General features: G+C 41.4%; 1 protein-coding gene across 1 annotated transcript in view; it reads right to left on the bottom strand.

The window, feature by feature from the left end:
• ALDH2 (aldehyde dehydrogenase 2 family member) overlaps nt 1–5,382 on the bottom strand; it is a 29,517-nt gene extending 24,135 nt beyond the window's left edge. The window contains exon 1 of the mRNA XM_020970197.1: nt 5,157–5,382. Coding sequence (XP_020825856.1) covers nt 5,157–5,270 — 114 coding nt within the window. The 5' untranslated portion in view covers nt 5,271–5,382. The remainder of the gene's footprint in view (nt 1–5,156) is intronic.
• Nucleotides 5,383–18,062: the final 12,680 nt, after the last annotated feature.

Here is an 18,062-nt window from a genome sequence, read left to right as displayed (position 1 = left end):
TGGGTACCACCTCCTACAGGAAGCCTTTCCTAGATAACTCCTCCCCCCCCACTATTTTTGAGAGAGCTGTAAGGAGATCTTCTGTTTATATACTGCCTAATTCTCCCCCAGTATACCTCCAACACCCAGTCCCAGGGACTCATCTCTTATATCAAAGGATTAAAAAAAAAAAAGGAAGGGGAAAAAAATTCAACAAAACTGACCCATACATCAAAAAAAATCTGACATATGCAATGTTACACCTACCCAGCACCCACTTCTCCACCTCTGCCAAGGATGGGGGGGAGGAGCACTCCCCTACTATTAATGGTTTTCCTTACTCAAATAACATGTTGTTTTATTTACATGTTGTAAATAAATGTAGAACTCAAACTCAGTGGACTGAAACAGAAACTCCTTGAAGATAGAAAACTGTTGTTTTTGTCTCTTAATCCCTAGCCTGAAACCCAGTAGGGATTTAATTAATGTCATTTTTGTTTGGCCCAACCATGGGTGGGGCATTTCAGCCAAATTTGATTGATGTAAGAAAAAAAGGACCCAATGAGAATGATTCTGTTTCAGGAGGTCAATCAGAGGATGATAGTTAGAGGTCCTGGCAACTTTACAGATGAGGAAACTAAGGCTCGAAAAGTAAAGTGACTTGCCCACAGTCATGAAAGTACTAAATGGCACAGGTGAGATTCCAATCCAGGTCCTCTGACTCCAAATCCATGGCAACACCAGCCTCCAGAGCTGAAGTGGAGAACCTTTGGCCCCGAGGCCACATGTAGACCCTTCAGGTCCTCAAGTTCTGCACTTTGACTCAGTCCAAGTTTCACAGAACAAATTATTTAATTAAGGAGATTTATTCCATGAAGTCCACGTATGGGTTATGCTATAAACCTGAGGCATCAAACACATAACCCACGATGTTAGTGCAAGCAAAAATCGGGGAAAATTTAACAAAATAAAAACTAAGTCAATATGGGATCTTTTACGGATAGTTCAGTTTCCACCTACCCCCTTTCTGAGTTTGACTCAACTGCTATAGAGGGAATCCTTTTTTTGGGGGGGGGTAGGCAGTGGGGTTAAGTGACTTGCTCAGGGTCACACAGCTAGTAAGTGCTATGTGTCTGAGGCCAGAATTGAACTCAAGTCCTCCTGACTCCAGGGCCAGTGCTCTAGAGATCCACTGTGCCTCCTACCTGCCCCTTATAGAGGGAATTCTTCCCCAGATTTGGGCTTCTAACTAGGAACTCCTGTGATTCTGAAGTGAGTGGAAGACCAAAAGCTTTGGTGGGTCAACCAGATGAGGGATTATTTGGAAGTGGGTAACTAATTAAACCATCTAGGAAGGCCAGGAAAGCCGTAGATCTGAAAACGTGGTGGGAGGGAGCCTGAGAGAGTGAGATCATAGAATCCTTAAAGTACCAGAAGGTCCAGACCCCAGTCTATTAACTTAACAGCTAAACCCTAATTACAGGGAAAGGAACTGACTCAACTGTGTAAAAGCTAAAACACTAGGCTCCATCTCTACCCTGTCCTTAATTTACAATAAAATTCAGAAAGGAAAAAAAAATGTGGACAAAGGAGTTGGGGCTTGTGATGGATTTACTGCCTTTCTAATTTGTGGAGTTCAAAGAAAAGGGCTGGATTTGGAGTCAGAGAAAGTAGGCTCAAATCCCAGTTCCTGTGACCCTTGGTAACTGGATGAAACTCTGAGTCTGCATTTCTTTAGCTGTTAAAAAGAGGGAGGTGGAACCCATGACCTCTGATCTCCTATTCCACTGATTAATCTGTAATCCTATCGCGTGTCTGCAAGCAGGAGAAATATGCAAACCCCTAAACTCATGCAGATATGCTTCCTCTAGTAGAATGCTTTAAAAACAACAACGACAACTTCCCAAGGGTCAGAACTCTTTAGATTTCTGGTTCTGTATTCTCCAGAGCCTAGCACAGGATCCAGAACATAATGAGTGCTTCAGAAGTGCTGTCCACAGTAGGTGCTCTTCATTAGGGGCTGCTCTTGTGTAAAAGAAATCTCCCAAATGAAGCAAACTCCCCAAAAGATCGGCACCTTCTTTGAAATCTATTGTTTTAGTTGGAGAGGTGACTTCCCGAAGCCAATGCCAGTGGGTGTGAGAAGGAGGACTGAAGCCAGCTCTCTATCCTGTCCCAGAAGACAGTACAACCAGAAAAATAAAAGCACCTGGGTACAGTGGGAGAAACAAGGGGTCACTCCCTGACAGTTTTCCCTTTTGGGTGCCTGGCCCTCAGCTATTTTGTAAGGTGCTGGAATAGATGCAGACTAGGGGCTCCTCCCAGTGCCTCTCCCCCTCACTAATTCAATTGCCCAGATTAAAAGTGGAAGTGGGGGGAAGGGGGAGAGAAGGACTCTCGGAAAAGGAACTCAGAGCCCAGCTATTAATCCCATCTCAAGAAAGTTGAAGCTGGTCCAAGTTTTCTGAGAACAAAAGGTCAGAGTAGCCCATTCTTTCATAACATAATTCGGAGAACCCAATGATGTTTCCTCTGTGAAAACGCAAGATTCTGATTATTTAAGGGCCTTGAGCTGTTAATCCCTGGGGGTGTTGGTTTTTGTTGTTTTTATGAAAAGAAAGGAATTGTGATGCTTGCCTTTTCAATGGGTGGGGGAGGGGAGGGAGAAAGAGGATATGGAATTCAATTTTTTTAAAGTGAATGTTAAAAAATAAATAATGTGGGGGGAAAAATCCACCCAAAATGTCAGTCGTGCTGTGGATGGAGCAGTGGGGTTGAAATCAGGATGACGTGAGTTCCAGTGCTGCCTCAGATACTTTCTAGTTGTGTGACCCTGACCAAGTCACTTAACCTCTCTCAGACTGTTTCCCCATCTCTAAAATAAGGGGGTTAGACTCTAAGGATGCTTCGAGATCTAGTCCTAGAGTGGAAAGAAGGCTGACTCTGGAGCTTGAGATGCTGAGTTCAAATTCCCTCTGACATTAGCTGTGCGGCCCAGGACGCATCCTCAGTTCCTAAACTGGTGAAATGAAGGGGGTTGCACTGGGTGGCCTCTAAGGTCCCTCCGGTCTCTGGACCTATGGTCCTATGAACTTTCTGATAATTGCAGATAGCCCAAAAGGGAAATGGGCTTCCTGTGGAGGGAAGAGGGTACCCACCCCTGGAGACAGGCCAGATGTCAGGGATGTTAGAGAGGAGACTCTTGGACCAAAATATATGTGGCTTCTTTCAACTCTGAAATTTGGCGATTCAGAGATCAATCAATCAATAAACACTTATTAAGCACCTACTGTGTGCCAGGCACTGTACTAAGCCCTGGGGATACAAAAGGAGGCAAAATGACAGTCCCTGCCCTCAGGGAGCTTACACTCAAATGTAAGGGAGGGAGCCAACAACTAACTAGCTATATACTGGATAAATAGGAACTAATTAGCAGAGGGAAGGCACTGGAATTACAAGGGGTTGGTGAAGGTCTCCTGTACAAGGTGGGCTATCAGCTGGGACTCAAAGAGAGGTCCGCAGGTAGAGCACAGAATAAAATGTTCCCACCCAAACCAGGTCAATATTGACTAGTTGGGGGAGTAGTTACTCTCTGATACCTTTCCCTTTCTGGTTCCTGACCCTGATACACTTTGTAATCTGCTGGCAGCACCACCTGCTGAAGGGTGCTCTGGCGGACATTATCTAACTATGGCAACCTCTCCTTTGTCCCCAAGCCCTGGTGCAAAGAGGCTCTATTTCTCAAGGAGTTGAAAGACATTTGCCTGAGGAGGAGACATCTATCAGCCAGAGCACTTAAGGAGGAGGGGAACAACCCTCCCGGGGCTCTGAATCACAGACTTTCCCCACCAGAACGGGTTCTGCTGACCAGCTAGCCCAATTTCCAACCCCCTCTCTCATTTGACTGATGAGGAAACTAAGGAAAAGGGCAGGTCTCAGGGAAGAAAGGCAATCTATCCCTCTACCATCACCTTGAAGGAGCAGTTCAGGGAAGACATTGGCAGGGGAGGGAAAGGAAGACAGAAGAGACATCCAGAGAAAGAAACAGGGGAGGGTAAAAGGGAAGGAGGAAGTCCTGGTTAGGAAGGATGGGAGAAGCCTCATTGGGAGTGAGGAGGAAAGGCTGAGGTCAGAGAAAGGAAAAAGTTTTAGGCTGGCGTGAGAGAAGGTGAGGAGCAGAGAGCACAACACCAAGAAAGGAGAAAATGAGCGTGAGGTGCAAAAAATGGGGGGGGGAATCAAGCTTGGGGGAAGGAAGTGGTAGGGAGAAGAGAGGACAGAGGAAGGACGTCAGTCAATATGCACAATAAAGCGCCCACTATGTGCCAGGCACTGGCTCAGTGCTAGGGAAGAAAGTAAGAGTAAGAAAAAGGAAGGGTGGGTTGGAAAGGAGGCCCACAAAGAAAGAGAGAAGGAGGAAGGGTGGAAAGGAGGTGTCAGGGAAGAGGCAGACTAGGGAGGGGGAGTTAAGAAAGAAAGGGGGTAAGTGGAGAAGTATAGAGGAGCAGGAAGAGGGGCCGGAGGGAGAGAAAAGGGAGGCAGAAGGGAGCATGGGGTGCAGAGGGGAAGAAAAGGGAAGTGTGGGGTGCAGGGGAAGAAAAGGGAGACGTAGGGTACAAAGCACAAGGAAGAAGATACAAAGGAGAAAGAGGAGAGGGAAGACAGAGGAGTGAAGAAGAAAAGTGTGGTGTGGGGTCTACAGGAGGGGGTGTGCTAAAGAGGGCACGAAGAGGAAGAAGTGAGGCGAAGGATGCAGAAGGGACTGGAGAGGAAGAAAAGAGAGGCATGGGGTGCAAAGAGGAAGAAAAAGTAGGCTTAGGTTGTAGAGAGGGAGGAAAGGAAGACATTGGGTGCAGAGGGGGAAACAGAGAGGCATGGGGTGCAGAGCACAGGGGAAAGGTAGAAAGGAGCGAGAGGAAAGAAGAATGGCTGAAAAAGAAGGCTTGGGGTCTAAAGAAGAGGGTGCACCGGGAAGAAGAGGCTGGAGGGGGCACGGAGGAGAGAGCGGAAGAGAAAGGAGTGAGGCGTGGGGTGCCGAACAAGCAGCACACAAGGTGGTGCCCGGGACACGAAGGAAGGGGTGCAGGCTGGCATTTTGGGCTCCCCCAGCCTGGTCCACCCCCTGTCCCCGGGGGAGGGGCGGGCGCTCAGGCCAGCGGGGGCGGGGGGAGTCCCACCTTGTTGTAGAAGATCTCGGGGTGCTCGTTGGGGGTGGGCACGGTGGCCGAAGCGGCCAAGGACAGACAGCGGCGGCCCAGACGGGGCCCGAGCAGGGCTGCGGCCCGAAGCATGCTGCGAAGGCTGGAGGCTGGAGGTTGGAGAGGAGCAGCTCAAGAGCCCAGGCTGTCCACCGCAGGCGTGAAACGCACAACTGACTCCCGAGAGCCGTCACTCAGCCGCGGGGCAAACAGAGAGGCGGAGCCTGCTCCTCACGCACCGCCCACCTGCACTCATTACCAATGGGAGGAGGGAGCGACATCTGGGGCGGGGCCGAGGAGAGCGCTCCGGGCCGCTGGTGCTGAGACCAGGATGTCAATCACCGGCCCCCCCCCACGCCCACGTGGGAGGGGATGGAAAATGTCAGAGCTGGGAGGGCCCTCCGAGCCTAGAATGTCCCAGCCTAGTCCCAAATGGAGTCTTAGCAATGAAATCCTGAGTAAAAGAACAAATCCTAGAAACAATTAATAACTATGTAAAAGAAAATGGTAATGATGAATCAACGTATCAAAATTCCTGGGATGCAGCAAAAGCAGTCTTCAGAGGGGAAAATACACTCATACCTTAACAAAATAGAAATAGAAGATTAATGGACTGAATATGCATTTAAAAAGATTAGAAAACCAACAAATCAACCTAAAATTACAAATGAGGAGATACGAAATTTAGAGGGGAAATAGATAAATCAGAAACAAAAAACCCCATAGAAATGATAGATAAAACTGAAAGGTGGTTCATTGAAAAGACTAATAAATATGACTAATATGACTAAAAAGGAAAGAGCAAATCAGTACAATAGCAAATGAGCAATGTGAAATCACAGCAAAACCAGGAGAAATAAAAAGAATGATCAGAATATATTTTGTTCAGTTAACAGCTAACAAAACTGAGAACACAAAAGAAAGAGGGATATCTTCAAAAATATAAAATACCCAAATTATCAGAAGAGTAGTCAGAGATCTTAAATAACCCAATCTCATAAACGGAAATAGATCTAACTGTAAAGGAACTACCAAAGGAAAAAAAAATCCTGATCATACTGGATTCTGTGAATACCTCCCCAAACCATTTTGAACCCCCATTACCTAAGAAAGGCCTAACACCTGGATTGGCCAATCAAGAGAAAGGCATTTTGGCCCACTCTGAGCTTAACCTACCATAATGCCTTGTGCACCATGGCAAAACAGACATGCTTTGCTCTGCTCTCTGGGTGATCCCAAAATGCCCCTTCCTATGTCAGCAACTCTAAGACCAGATGAAACTGATCAGGAGCAGTCTTCTGTTTAGGACTGTCCGGGGCAGGATGCCTTGAACCGGACACTATCTTGAATAATGCGACTTTTTTCTTATCTTGGTATTTTATGGACACATGTTATGCTATGTAAATAGTTATGATAATAATAGAAGAAACACAGACATCCTGGATCTGTAATTTCAATTGATACCTTGATATTCTCTTATCTTATTGTATCCAATTAAGAAATTCCTTTCTCATGTTATGGTTAACACATACGGACACTAATTTTGGCTGACATAGGCACCCTGAGCAAAGAAGGGAGGGAGGGTTGAGAGGGAATTACTGTGAAGATATAAGGTCTGCTTTGTCTGTCCGTCCTTGGGCTCATTTCCACAACGAGCTCCCATGCGTATCTCTATATACATGTTCCTCTGGCTCTGAGAGAAATAAACATGCACATGCAGCCTCATTTTGTTTGTCCTTTTTAGAATGAGCTCAGTAATGGTTGACAATTCATAAGAGAATTCTATCAGACTCCTCATACTTCACAAGCTATTCTCCAAAATTGAGAAAGAACCTTATAAGAATCCTTTTATGAGACAAATGTAGTCCTAATACCTACAGCAGAGAAAGATAAAATACAAGAAAACTATGGGACAATATCATTAATTAACACTGACTCGAAAAATTTAAACAAAATCCTATCAAACAGACTACAAGAAATCATTTATTATGATCAAGTGGGATTTATTCCAAGGATGCAAGAATTGTTCAATATTAGGAAAACAATCGACACGACTAATCACATTAATCATTAATAATTATTAATCATTAATCACACTCTTTTTTTGCCAAAACAAACAAAAACTGCTAGAAGGTACTTTGCAAACATGAAAGCACCATATGAATATCAGTTATTAGCATTGTTTGTATTATCATTATATATATTATGATATTATTATATCATTGAAGTCAGAATGGAAAGAAGCCTTACAGAGAGGGCCCCAGCATTAAGCTTTCTCATCCAAGCCCTACGTGTACAAGGCCTCCATCAGAGTCAACAGGTGGCAGTCCAGCCTTTGTCGGAAGATATCCAGGGAGGAGGAATCCATTGTCTCCCAAGGCACACCATTCCATTGGGGGATGCTCTAATTGTTTTCTTTTTTTCCTGAGGTTTTACTGAGTCCTATTTTTTGCACCAGACATTTCCCCAATCTAACCCTATCACCACGAATTTTCCCTTTAAACAAAAAATTTTTTTAATCAACCTCAAAACCGAGTAAACAAAACCTACCGAACCCTTATTTGACAGTATGTCTATTCCCACAATCTGCCACCTCTGTACCTAAATGAGGGAAATGCATTTCATCATCTGGTCCAGGGAAGTAAAACTAGCTATTAAAAATACTTTTACTGTTGTTTTCATTTGCTTTACTGTGGTCCTTTTGGGTATTTTGTTCACCTGGTTCTGTTCTCTTACCTCTGTATCAGTTTGTACAAGACCTCCCAAGTTTCTCTGAATTTCTCATATATTCATAATTTCTGAAGGTGCTTTATTCAGCCATCAATTACTCAATCTGTAGGCAATTCCTAAGCCCTTCCTATGTGTCAAACACCATGGGATTAGAGCCGGGGATTCAAAGATGAAGGTACAACGGACCCTGCCTCTCAAGGAGAGGGAGCAAACATATATACACACATAGACAGGGGGATGCTTGGAAAGTGTTTAACAACCATCTCTCTAGAGAAAGTGTAGACTTGGTGCACTCTTAAATTTAATCTGCCCTATTGACATTTTCTTCACCTCCTTCTTAAGCTTAGACAACCAATAAAACAATAAAATAAGTGGTGATTTGTAGCATTTGCTGATTATTTCTGAGGAATAAATCCTCACACAGAAAATCTTCACAATGGCCTCTCTAGAGCCCTGTACCAGCTGGCTCCAGCATATCCTTACATATAGGTATGTGTATACACACATATACATATACACATGCATGTATACATATTTGGAGGGTGTATGTGTATATACATACCTATGTGCAAAGATATGCTGGATCCAGCTTATACCAGTTATATATCCAGTAAATCCTTAGATATAGGTGTATATAGGTCTATAGGTCTATGTATAGGTATATAGACACATATATACACATATGTAATATATACATATATAGGTGTCTGTACATGCAACTATATACCTATATACAATATATTATATATAACATGATATATAATTTTATCACATATATAACACATGTATATGTGGTTGTAATTAATATATTATACATGTGAATAATTATACATGTAATATGTAACATATATGTTATTGTGATTGTATACTACGTTTCTATATGCACAAAATTAGAATACATGACAATTATTATGTGCATACATTCTTATTTTGTGTGTGCATGTGGATACATCATGTATGTATTATATAGTTATATGTTCTGTGTACATTTTATATATTATATATATATATATATATATATATATATACGATTAAAATATAAAATAAATAAATTAAGGTAATTTGGAGGGAGAGGTGCTAGCAGTTAGAGATGTTGGGAAAGGCCTGCTATAAGAGGTAGTGTCTGAATGGAGCTGGAAAGAGAGGAGGGAGTTTCAAGAGGCAGGAGCAAGTAGAGACCAGGCATGCGGTCAGCTAAATGCAAAAGCCTCAATATGGGACATGGAATCTTGTATGTGAGGGAGAGGAGGATGTTTGGCCCTAGAAGGAATATGTGAAGGGGAAAGATGTAAATCAACCTGGAAAGGCAGATCAGAGCAGGATTTTGAGGAATTTTAAATTCCGCAGTGCTTACTATTTGATCTTAGAGGTATTAGGGAGCCATTGGAATTTATTGAGCTGGGGAGTGACATGATCAGAATTGTTTGTTTCGTTTTTTTTGAAAATCAAATCTCTGACAGTTGACTGAATTAAATGAGAGGGACTATTACTTGAATTGTGTGAGTAGAAAGGAGAAAAGAAAAGACACTTAGACACTTAGCCTTAGATACTTATTATCTATGTGACCCTGGGCAAGTCACTTAATCCTGCTTGCCTCAATTTCCTCATCTGTAAAACAAGCTGGAGAAGGAAATGGCAAACAGCTCCAGTATCTTTGCCAAGAAAACTCCAAATATGGTCATGAAGGTCAAATATGACTGAAAAATGACTAAATAATAGAAAAGTATGAGAAGATTAAAATTGATCCTGTATCATTTATTTATTGATCCTGTTTACAAGTCATTGATTTTGTCCTGTAATTGCTTAAGTCATGGCTCTTTGTCTCTGAATTGAACATCAGGCCTGTAAGGGGCCTTCTTGGCTGTTCTTGCCTCAAGGAATTTAAGTGGTCTTGGAAAATGTGTGTGAAAGCAAAGGAGTTGGGCCTGATAGCTCTATGCCACCAAGCTAGCCTTTGAGGATGTCTGGTTTTGTGTCCAAAAGTCTGAGCTGCTATCTGGCACCCGGACTCAGACAATGAACACTTAGTCTCATGAGAGAACAATCGGGGAACGGGGGCTTGTGGGTCCCCATCACCAAGCTTCCAACCAATCACATTGTTCTCTGTGCCTCAGCTTTGTGACCAGTCGTGTTGCCCTCTATTCTGTGATGTCACTTATCCTGTTCTGTCCCTTGTTCTGTACCCCACAAAACCAAAAAAGGGGAATTGTCCTTTTGTTCGAGGTCTTTGACACAAATGGAAACAATCCATTTATTTATAATCCAATTGACCTATTTATTGGCAGGCAGCATGGCCCTGTTAATAAATGTAATCTTGTGTACCTATCAGCCTCGGTTTACCTTTTTGTCAAATTTTACCCAAGACAGGTGGAAATCACTGGGTTAATAGTTAGGAACAGACATTTTCCCCATAATTACTCATTATTTTCCAGAATGACTAGACTAATTTCCAGCAAAGTATATTAATGAACCAGTTTTCCCATGGTCCCTCAAAAATCCACTATTTTTGTCTTTAAACATTTTTGACAATTTTATGGGTATTATAAATTTCATTCTCTTATTGGTGATTTGGTGCATTTTCTCTCATAGTTCTTTATAGTTTGGGATTCTTTTTTGTTCACATCATTTTACCACTTATCTATTGGGTAGTAGGATAGTTTTAGTTATTGTTAAAAACAAAACAACTTTCTGTAGAATCATTGAAGGGGAACTTAGAGGCCAAGTGCAATGTCCTTTTATCAGATGAAGAAACTGAGGCACAGAGAAGTTAGTGACTTGCTCAGACTCACAGATCTAGTTAAGTCTCTGAGACAGGATTGGAACTCGGGTCTTCTTGATTGCAAATACAGCACTCTATCCACTTCTCCAAAGCCACCTAATGTTGGGGTGAGGGTAGTTGGTCTTTGAGAAATTGGTTTCCACCTCAGCCCTTAGGTGTAGTCGCAGAGAGGGTAAATAACAGAGGCAATGAGATATTCATGTATTAATGAGGTGTTCAACTGTCTAGATGCTTAAAGACGTCTCAAGTGTTTTCTAATGACAGCTAGGTGGCTCACTGGCTAGAGTCCTGAACCTAGAGAGGAGAAGAGTTCAAAGCCAGCCTTTGATCCTCACTGGCAGTGTGATCCTGATATAAGTTACTTGAGACCAGGTCGTCTCTCTCAGCCTCAGTTTCCTTATCTGTAAAATGGGGATAATAATTGTCCCTACCTCCTGGGTTGTTGGGAGGATCAAATGAGATAATATTTGTAAAGTATTTTTGTGAATCTTAAAATGCCATATAAACGTTAAATCTTTCTCCCCCAGCTTCTCAAAATGACTTCAGGGTTGGACTGGTCAGCAATTTTAAGAGCTTCTAGGGATTTGGCCAATTTTTAGCTTGTCAATCCTAAGCTCCCCTTCCAGTGGAGAGAGGTGTTTTCATACATTGCCTCTGCTATCTGTCCTTTGCTTTGACTATATCAAAAAATGGGGGAAGGTTAAGAGGGAAAGAAAGGGAGAGAAATCAAAAACCAACTGCCTCCTTATTCTGGCATTGAGCTGAAACTGGAGTCTCTTCAGTTTCTACCCACTGCCTCCATCTGCTTTCTGGAGACAAGAAGAACTAATGTAATCCCTTTTTAAGCTTTTACCAAAATCTCCTATTTTTGTTCCTTTAAAAAATTTTTTTACTATGAATCAGACAAACACTTAAAAAAACCCTCAAAGTGGAGCAGAGAAAGCAAATTATATGTGAAATTACATTATGTATAGCTTGGTTTTTTTAATGTATATAATAAATTTAACCTGTTACTCTGAAAGCTGTCCTGCTTATCTGTGTTTCTTTCTGATCTTCTTTCTTTCTTTTTTTTGGCAATATTATTATTAGCCCCCACAAGAAAATCCCTCTCCCTACTGGAAAAAAAGAAAAAGAAAACTCTTGTTGCCAAAAAGCAGAGTAAGCTTTCTCTTCCTAGCAGATCCCAAAACTCCCGTAGCCCTCTCCTTTGATGGGCGAGTTCCTTCCAGAACCTCCATTTTGAAGAAATACACAGGTCAGCCACACTCATTCCATTCCTCACCCAGCTCTGCTCCCTATACTATAGATTTTTCCACCATGTGGGCATCTTCTCTTCTACCTCACCCTCTCTGCCTCCATCCATTTTTTTTACTTTAATCATTTTTCAGTCATGTTCAACTTATTGTGACCTCTTTTGGAGTTTTCTTGGAAAAGATATTGGAGTGGTTTGCCATTTCCTTCTGCAGCTCATTTGACAGATGAGGAAACTAAGGCAAACAGGGTTAAGTGACTTGCCCAGAGTCACACAGTTAGTAAATGTCTAAAGCTGGATTTGGACTCAGGTCTTCTTGACTCCAGTCCTGGAGCTCTATCCATTGCGTCACCTAGCTGCCCAAAGGCAAGTGTCATATTAAGTGAAGATACAATAGAATCTTTTCCAGTAAATATAGGTGTAAAGCAAGGATACCCACTCTCCTAAGTATTTTTTGATGTCATTCTGGAAATGCTAGCAATAGCAGTAACAAGAGAAAGAAATCAAATCCATAAAGAGAGGCAAAAAAAAAAAGATTAAAACCATCCCTATTTGCTGATATGTTGGTTTACTTAGAAAATCCTAGGAAATCAGCAAAGATACTAATTGAGACAATTAAAAGCTTCAGTAAAGTTTTAAACTGCAAATTATTCTCAAAAAACAACAGCATTTCTGTATATAATAGTAATACAAGAGGAAACAATTCCAAATAACTTCAAAATTCATAAAGTATTTGGGGGTCAAGCTACCCTTAATGCACACAAAAAACTTGTATAGATTCAATTACAAAGTGCTCTCTAAAGAAAAAAAAAACAACAAATAGCTGGAGGACTATTTAATGCTCTTGGCTGGGCCATGTCAATACAATAAAAATGACAATACTACCAAAATTAATATGCATTTTAATGCTACGTCAATCAAATTACCAAAAGGATACTTTGAAGAATTTGATTAAATAATAATAAAATTCATTTGGGAAAATAAAAGATCTAGAATATTAAGAGAAATTATGAAGAGAGGTAGGGATAAAGGGAGATCAGCACTTCTAGACCTCAAACTATGTTATAAAGTAGCAGTCATCAAAACCATTGGGAAGGGGGGGCAGTGTTAAAGTCAAAATGGTGGAATGATGAGAAGCAATGCAGCGAGTTGCTCTCCACAAACTCCTCCTAACAGAGCTAGAAAATGTGCCAAGCTGGGGCAGCTGGTGGCTCAGTGGATAAAGCACCAGCCCTGGATTCAGGAGGACCTGAGTTCAAATCCAGTCTCAGACACATAACACTTACTAGCTGTGTGACCCTGGGCAAGTCACTTAATTCTGTTGCTTCAGTTTCTTCCTTTGTAAAATGAACTGGAGAAGGAAATGGCAAATCGCTACAGTATCTTTGCCAAGAAAACCCCAAAAGAGATCATGGAGAATCAGACACAACTGAACAATAGGAACAAATAAGGGTGCACAATGAGACATGCTATACAAACAAGGTGGAAGGGGTGGAGGGAGTCATTGACACTGAATTGAAGGAAGAATACACACATATACACACACACATAGTTGGGTACAGAAATCCATTTCCTTCAACAGTGAAACAAGAGGAAAAGGGGAGATGGAAGGAGGGGGGAATTTAGATGGAGGGTAAATTAATACAGGGATGAGTCCTAAGCAAAATACATGCTAAGGATATGCAAAAATATTTATAGCTCTTTCTAAGGTGGCAAAGAATGAGAATCCAAGAGGGTGCCCATTAATTGGGGAACGGAAGAACAAATATACAAATGTAATGGAAAACTATTGTATTGAACTCTTCTCAGGGTAATGACCAGCCATAATTCCAGAGGACTAATGATGAAACATGCTACTCACCTCCTAACAGAGAGGTAAAGGACTCAGAATGCAGAATGAGACTAATTTTTTTTTTTATTAACTACACATGTTTGTAATGGGTTTTGTTGTTCTAGTGTTCTCAATGGAGGTGGAGGGTTTGGAGGGAAGACAAGAAGGTAGATCTTGGCTGATTGAAACAAAATACATATAAAAAAAAAAGAAAACTTGGGAACTCTAATCAAGCCAACTGCCAACCACAACTCCTGAGAACTCGTGGTGAAATATGCTGCCCACCTCCCAACAGAGAGAATTCTGAGTACAGACTGAGACATTTTTTTAAAAGACATTGACATTGAGAAATTTTTTGCTTGATTATACAGGCTTGTAACAGAGGTTTTGTTTTTCTCGCTTTCTCAAGGGGGATGGAGGAGGCAAGTGGTAAAGAGAAAAAGCTGATCTTTGAAAACAAAACAAAATTTAATTTTCAAAATGATCTAATATTGGTTAAAAATAGATATAGGTCAATGGAACAGATTAAATGAATTAGAAACAATGAAACATTAAATAATAACAATGTTTGATAAGTTGGAAAACATGAATTACTTTAAAAAGAACTCCCTGTTTGATTAAAAAAAAAAGACCTGGGAAAACTGGAAAGCAATCTAGGAGAAATTACGTTGAGACTCAACATCTTATACTATATTCCATAAAACATTATAAATGGATACATTACATTAATATTTAAAATCATGATATTAGGGGGCGGAGCCAAGATGGCAGAGTGAAAGCAGTGACTTGCTTGAGCTCTCCCCCAAATCCCTCCAAATACTCATAAAAAATGGCTCTAAAATTCTGAAGCAGCAGAACCCACAAAAAGACAGAGTAAAACAAATTTCCAGCCCAAGACAACCTGGATGATTGATCAGAGAGGTGTATGGCGCCGGGCTGGGAGCGTAGCACAGCGGGGCGCAGGCCGCAGCAAACCTGGAGCAGGCCTCAGAGGACTGAATCGCGGGCAGCTGTGGAGGTTTCCAGACTCCTCAATCCACGAATGCCAAAGACAACTTAGAAGGTCAGTGGGAAAAGTCTTGTTTCTGTCGGTGGTCAGAGAGGAAGGCGGGTTTCAGCTCCATTCCCCAAGAGCTGGCCCGGGGGGGGCAGCTGCTTCCCAGCTTCCGGCCCACAGACTGAGGGGGAATCCAGTGGCTGATCAGAGAGGGATGCAGGGATCTCTTTGCCAGTGCTGAGGCAGGAATCTCTTGCTTTGCCCTGTGTGGATCTGGGTCACAGTTCTGGGGGCAGTGCTGGGGTGAGGAGGAGCTGGCGTGGTGGAGCTTGTAGTGGCTGTGGAGAGGAACCCCTCCTCACAGTTACAGGACAGAAAGGAATACTTGTGGTCACAGGCCAGGAAAGGAGTAAACACCTCCCCCTTATCATACCACCTTGGAAGAACTGAAAATTTACAGGTCCCTACAAGTATCTCTGAAAACAGCTACACAAACCCCTGAAGCTTGGGACAGTACACTCTCCACATTGGAAGCAGACTCTTACCTTAACAAAGAGTTTAAAACTCAAGTAATTGGCTGGGATCATGAGCAAGCAGCGCAAAAAGAGTCAGACTATATTATCTTACTTTGGTGAAAAGAAGATCAAAATATACAACCAGAAGAAGACAACAAAGTCAAAGCTCCTACATCCAAAGCCTCCAAGAAAAATATGAATCAGTCCCAGGCCTTGGAAGAGCTCAAAAGGGATTTTGAGAAGCAAGTAAGGGAAGTAGAGGAAAAACTGGGAAGAGAAATGAGAGTGATGCAAGAAAATCATGAAAAACAAGTCAACAGCTTGCTAAAGGAGACCCAAAAAAATACTGAAGAAAATAACACCTTAAAAAACAGCCTAACCCAAATGGCAAAAGAGGTCCAAAAAGCCAATGAGGAGAAAAATGCCCTAAAAAGAAAAATTGGCCAAATGGAAAAGGAAGTCCAAAAGATTACTGAAGAAAATACTGCCTTAAAAATTAGAATAGAGCAATTGGAAGACGTGACTTTATGAGAAATCAAGACACTGTAAAACAAATCCAAAAGAATGAAAAATTAGAAAACAATGTGAAATATCTCATTGGAAAAACAACCGACCTGGAAAATAGATCCAGGAGAGAGAATTTAAAAATTATTGGACTATCTGAAAGCCATGATCAAAAAAAGAGCCTAGACATCATCTTTCAAGAAATTATCAAGGAAAACTGCCCTGATATATTAGAACCAGAGGGCAAAATAGAAATTGAAAGAATCCACAGATCTCCTCCTGAAAGAGATCCCCAAAGGAAAACTCCTAGGAATATTGTAGCCAAATTCCAGAGTTCCCAGGTCAAGGAGAAAATATTACAAGCTGCCAGAAGGAAACAATTCAAGTACTGTGGAAACACAATCAGGATAACACAAGATTTAGCAGCTTCTACATTAAAGGACCGCAGGGCATGGAATATAATATTCCAGAGGGCAAAGGAGATAGGATTACAACCAAGAATCACCTACCCAGCAAAACTGAGTATAATCCTTCAGGGGAAAAAATGGTCATTCAGTGAAATAGAGGACTTTCAAGCATTCCTGATGAAAAGACCAGAGCTAAACAGAAAATTTGACTTTCAAATACAGGACTCAAGTGGAACATGAAGAGGTAAACAGGAAAGAGAAATCATAAGAGACTTATTAAGATTGAACTGTTTACATTCCTGCATGGAAAGATGATATTTGTAACTCATGAGAACTTTGTCAGTATTAGGGTAGTTGGAGGAAAAAAATTGTATGTATGTATATATAGATAGATAGAGGGCATAGGGTGAGTTGAAGATTAAGGGGTCATATCTGGAGAATAAAATTAAGGGATGAGAGAGGATACTCGGAGAAGAAGAAAGGGAGAGGTAGAATGGGGTAAATTATCTCACAAAAAAAACAGAAAAGAAAAGTCTCTCACAGTGGAGGGGAAACAGGGGAAGGTGAGAGGGAATGAGGGAATCTTATTCTCATAGGATTTGGCTTAAGGAGAGAACATACACATTCAATTGGGTATGGAAATCTGTCTTACCCTACAGGAAAATAGGGGGAGAAGGGGACAAGAGAGCAGGGGGTGATAGAGAGGAGGGCAGATTGGGAAAGGGTAATCAGAAGCAAATACTTCTGAGGAGGGACAGGGTCAAAAGAAAGAATAGAATAAATGGGAGGGCAGGATAGGATTAAGGGAAATAGAGTTAGTTTTTCACAACATGTCTACTAAGGAAGTGTTTTGCATGATTGCACATGTACAACCTATATTGAGTCGCTTGCCTTTTCAATGAGGGTGGGTGGGGAGGGAGGAAGGGAGAAAATTTGGAACTCAAAGTTTGAAAACACATCTTTTAAAAAAAATGTTTTCACATGCAACTGGGAAATAAGAAATACACGAAATGGGGTACAGAAGTGTATCCTGCTCTACAGGAAAATAGAAGGGGAAGGGGATAAGAGAAGGGAATGGGGAGAGATAGAAGAGAAGGCAGACCAAGGGAAGGGGTATTCAGAATGCATGCCATCTTGGGGTGGGGGGAGGGGTGAGAAATTTGGAACTCAAAAGCTTGTGGAAGTGAATATTGAAAACTAAAAATTTTTAAAAAATTAAAAATTTAAAAAAATAAAATCATGATATTAAAAATTAGGGGGGAAAAAGGTGATATACCACTCATAGTTACAGGTAGGAGATATATTCTTTTTTTTTTTTTGGCTAGGCAATGGGGTTAAGTGACTTGCCCATGGTCACACAGCTAACACGTATTATGTGTCTGAGGCTGGATTTGAACTCAGATCCTCCTGACTCTAGGGCTAGTGCTCTACCCATTCTGTCACCTAGCTGCCCTTAAGAGATATATCCTTAATCAAACAAGGAATAGAAGCAATTACAAAAGATAAATTAGATAACTTTGATTGCATGAAACTGAAAAGCTTTGGCACAAACAAAATTAATGCATCTAGCATAAGAAAGGAAGTAGTCTAATAAGAAAAAATTCTTTGTATCAAATTTCTCTAATGAGAGTTTAATATTGAAGATATACAAATAATTAACAGATATATGCCATTCCTCTGTAAGTGATCAAAGGACATGTACTGTTCTCAAAAGAATTGTAAGCTATTAAGAACCACATGTTACTAGCTGTGTGAACCTGGACAAGTCACTTAACCCCAATTCCCTCACAAAAAAAAAAAGAACCACATGGAAGAATGCTCCAGTTCACTAAAAATAAGAGAATTGCAAATAAAGACAATCTTGAGGTTC

The sequence above is a fragment of the Phascolarctos cinereus genome, unplaced genomic scaffold (genome assembly GCF_003287225.1).
Source record: "Phascolarctos cinereus isolate Bilbo 61053 unplaced genomic scaffold, phaCin_HiC Scaffold_4;HRSCAF=312, whole genome shotgun sequence".
Taxonomy (NCBI): domain Eukaryota; kingdom Metazoa; phylum Chordata; class Mammalia; order Diprotodontia; family Phascolarctidae; genus Phascolarctos; species Phascolarctos cinereus.
Note: the sequence above shows the minus strand (reverse complement) of the source record. Positions and strands in the feature narration are given on the sequence as shown.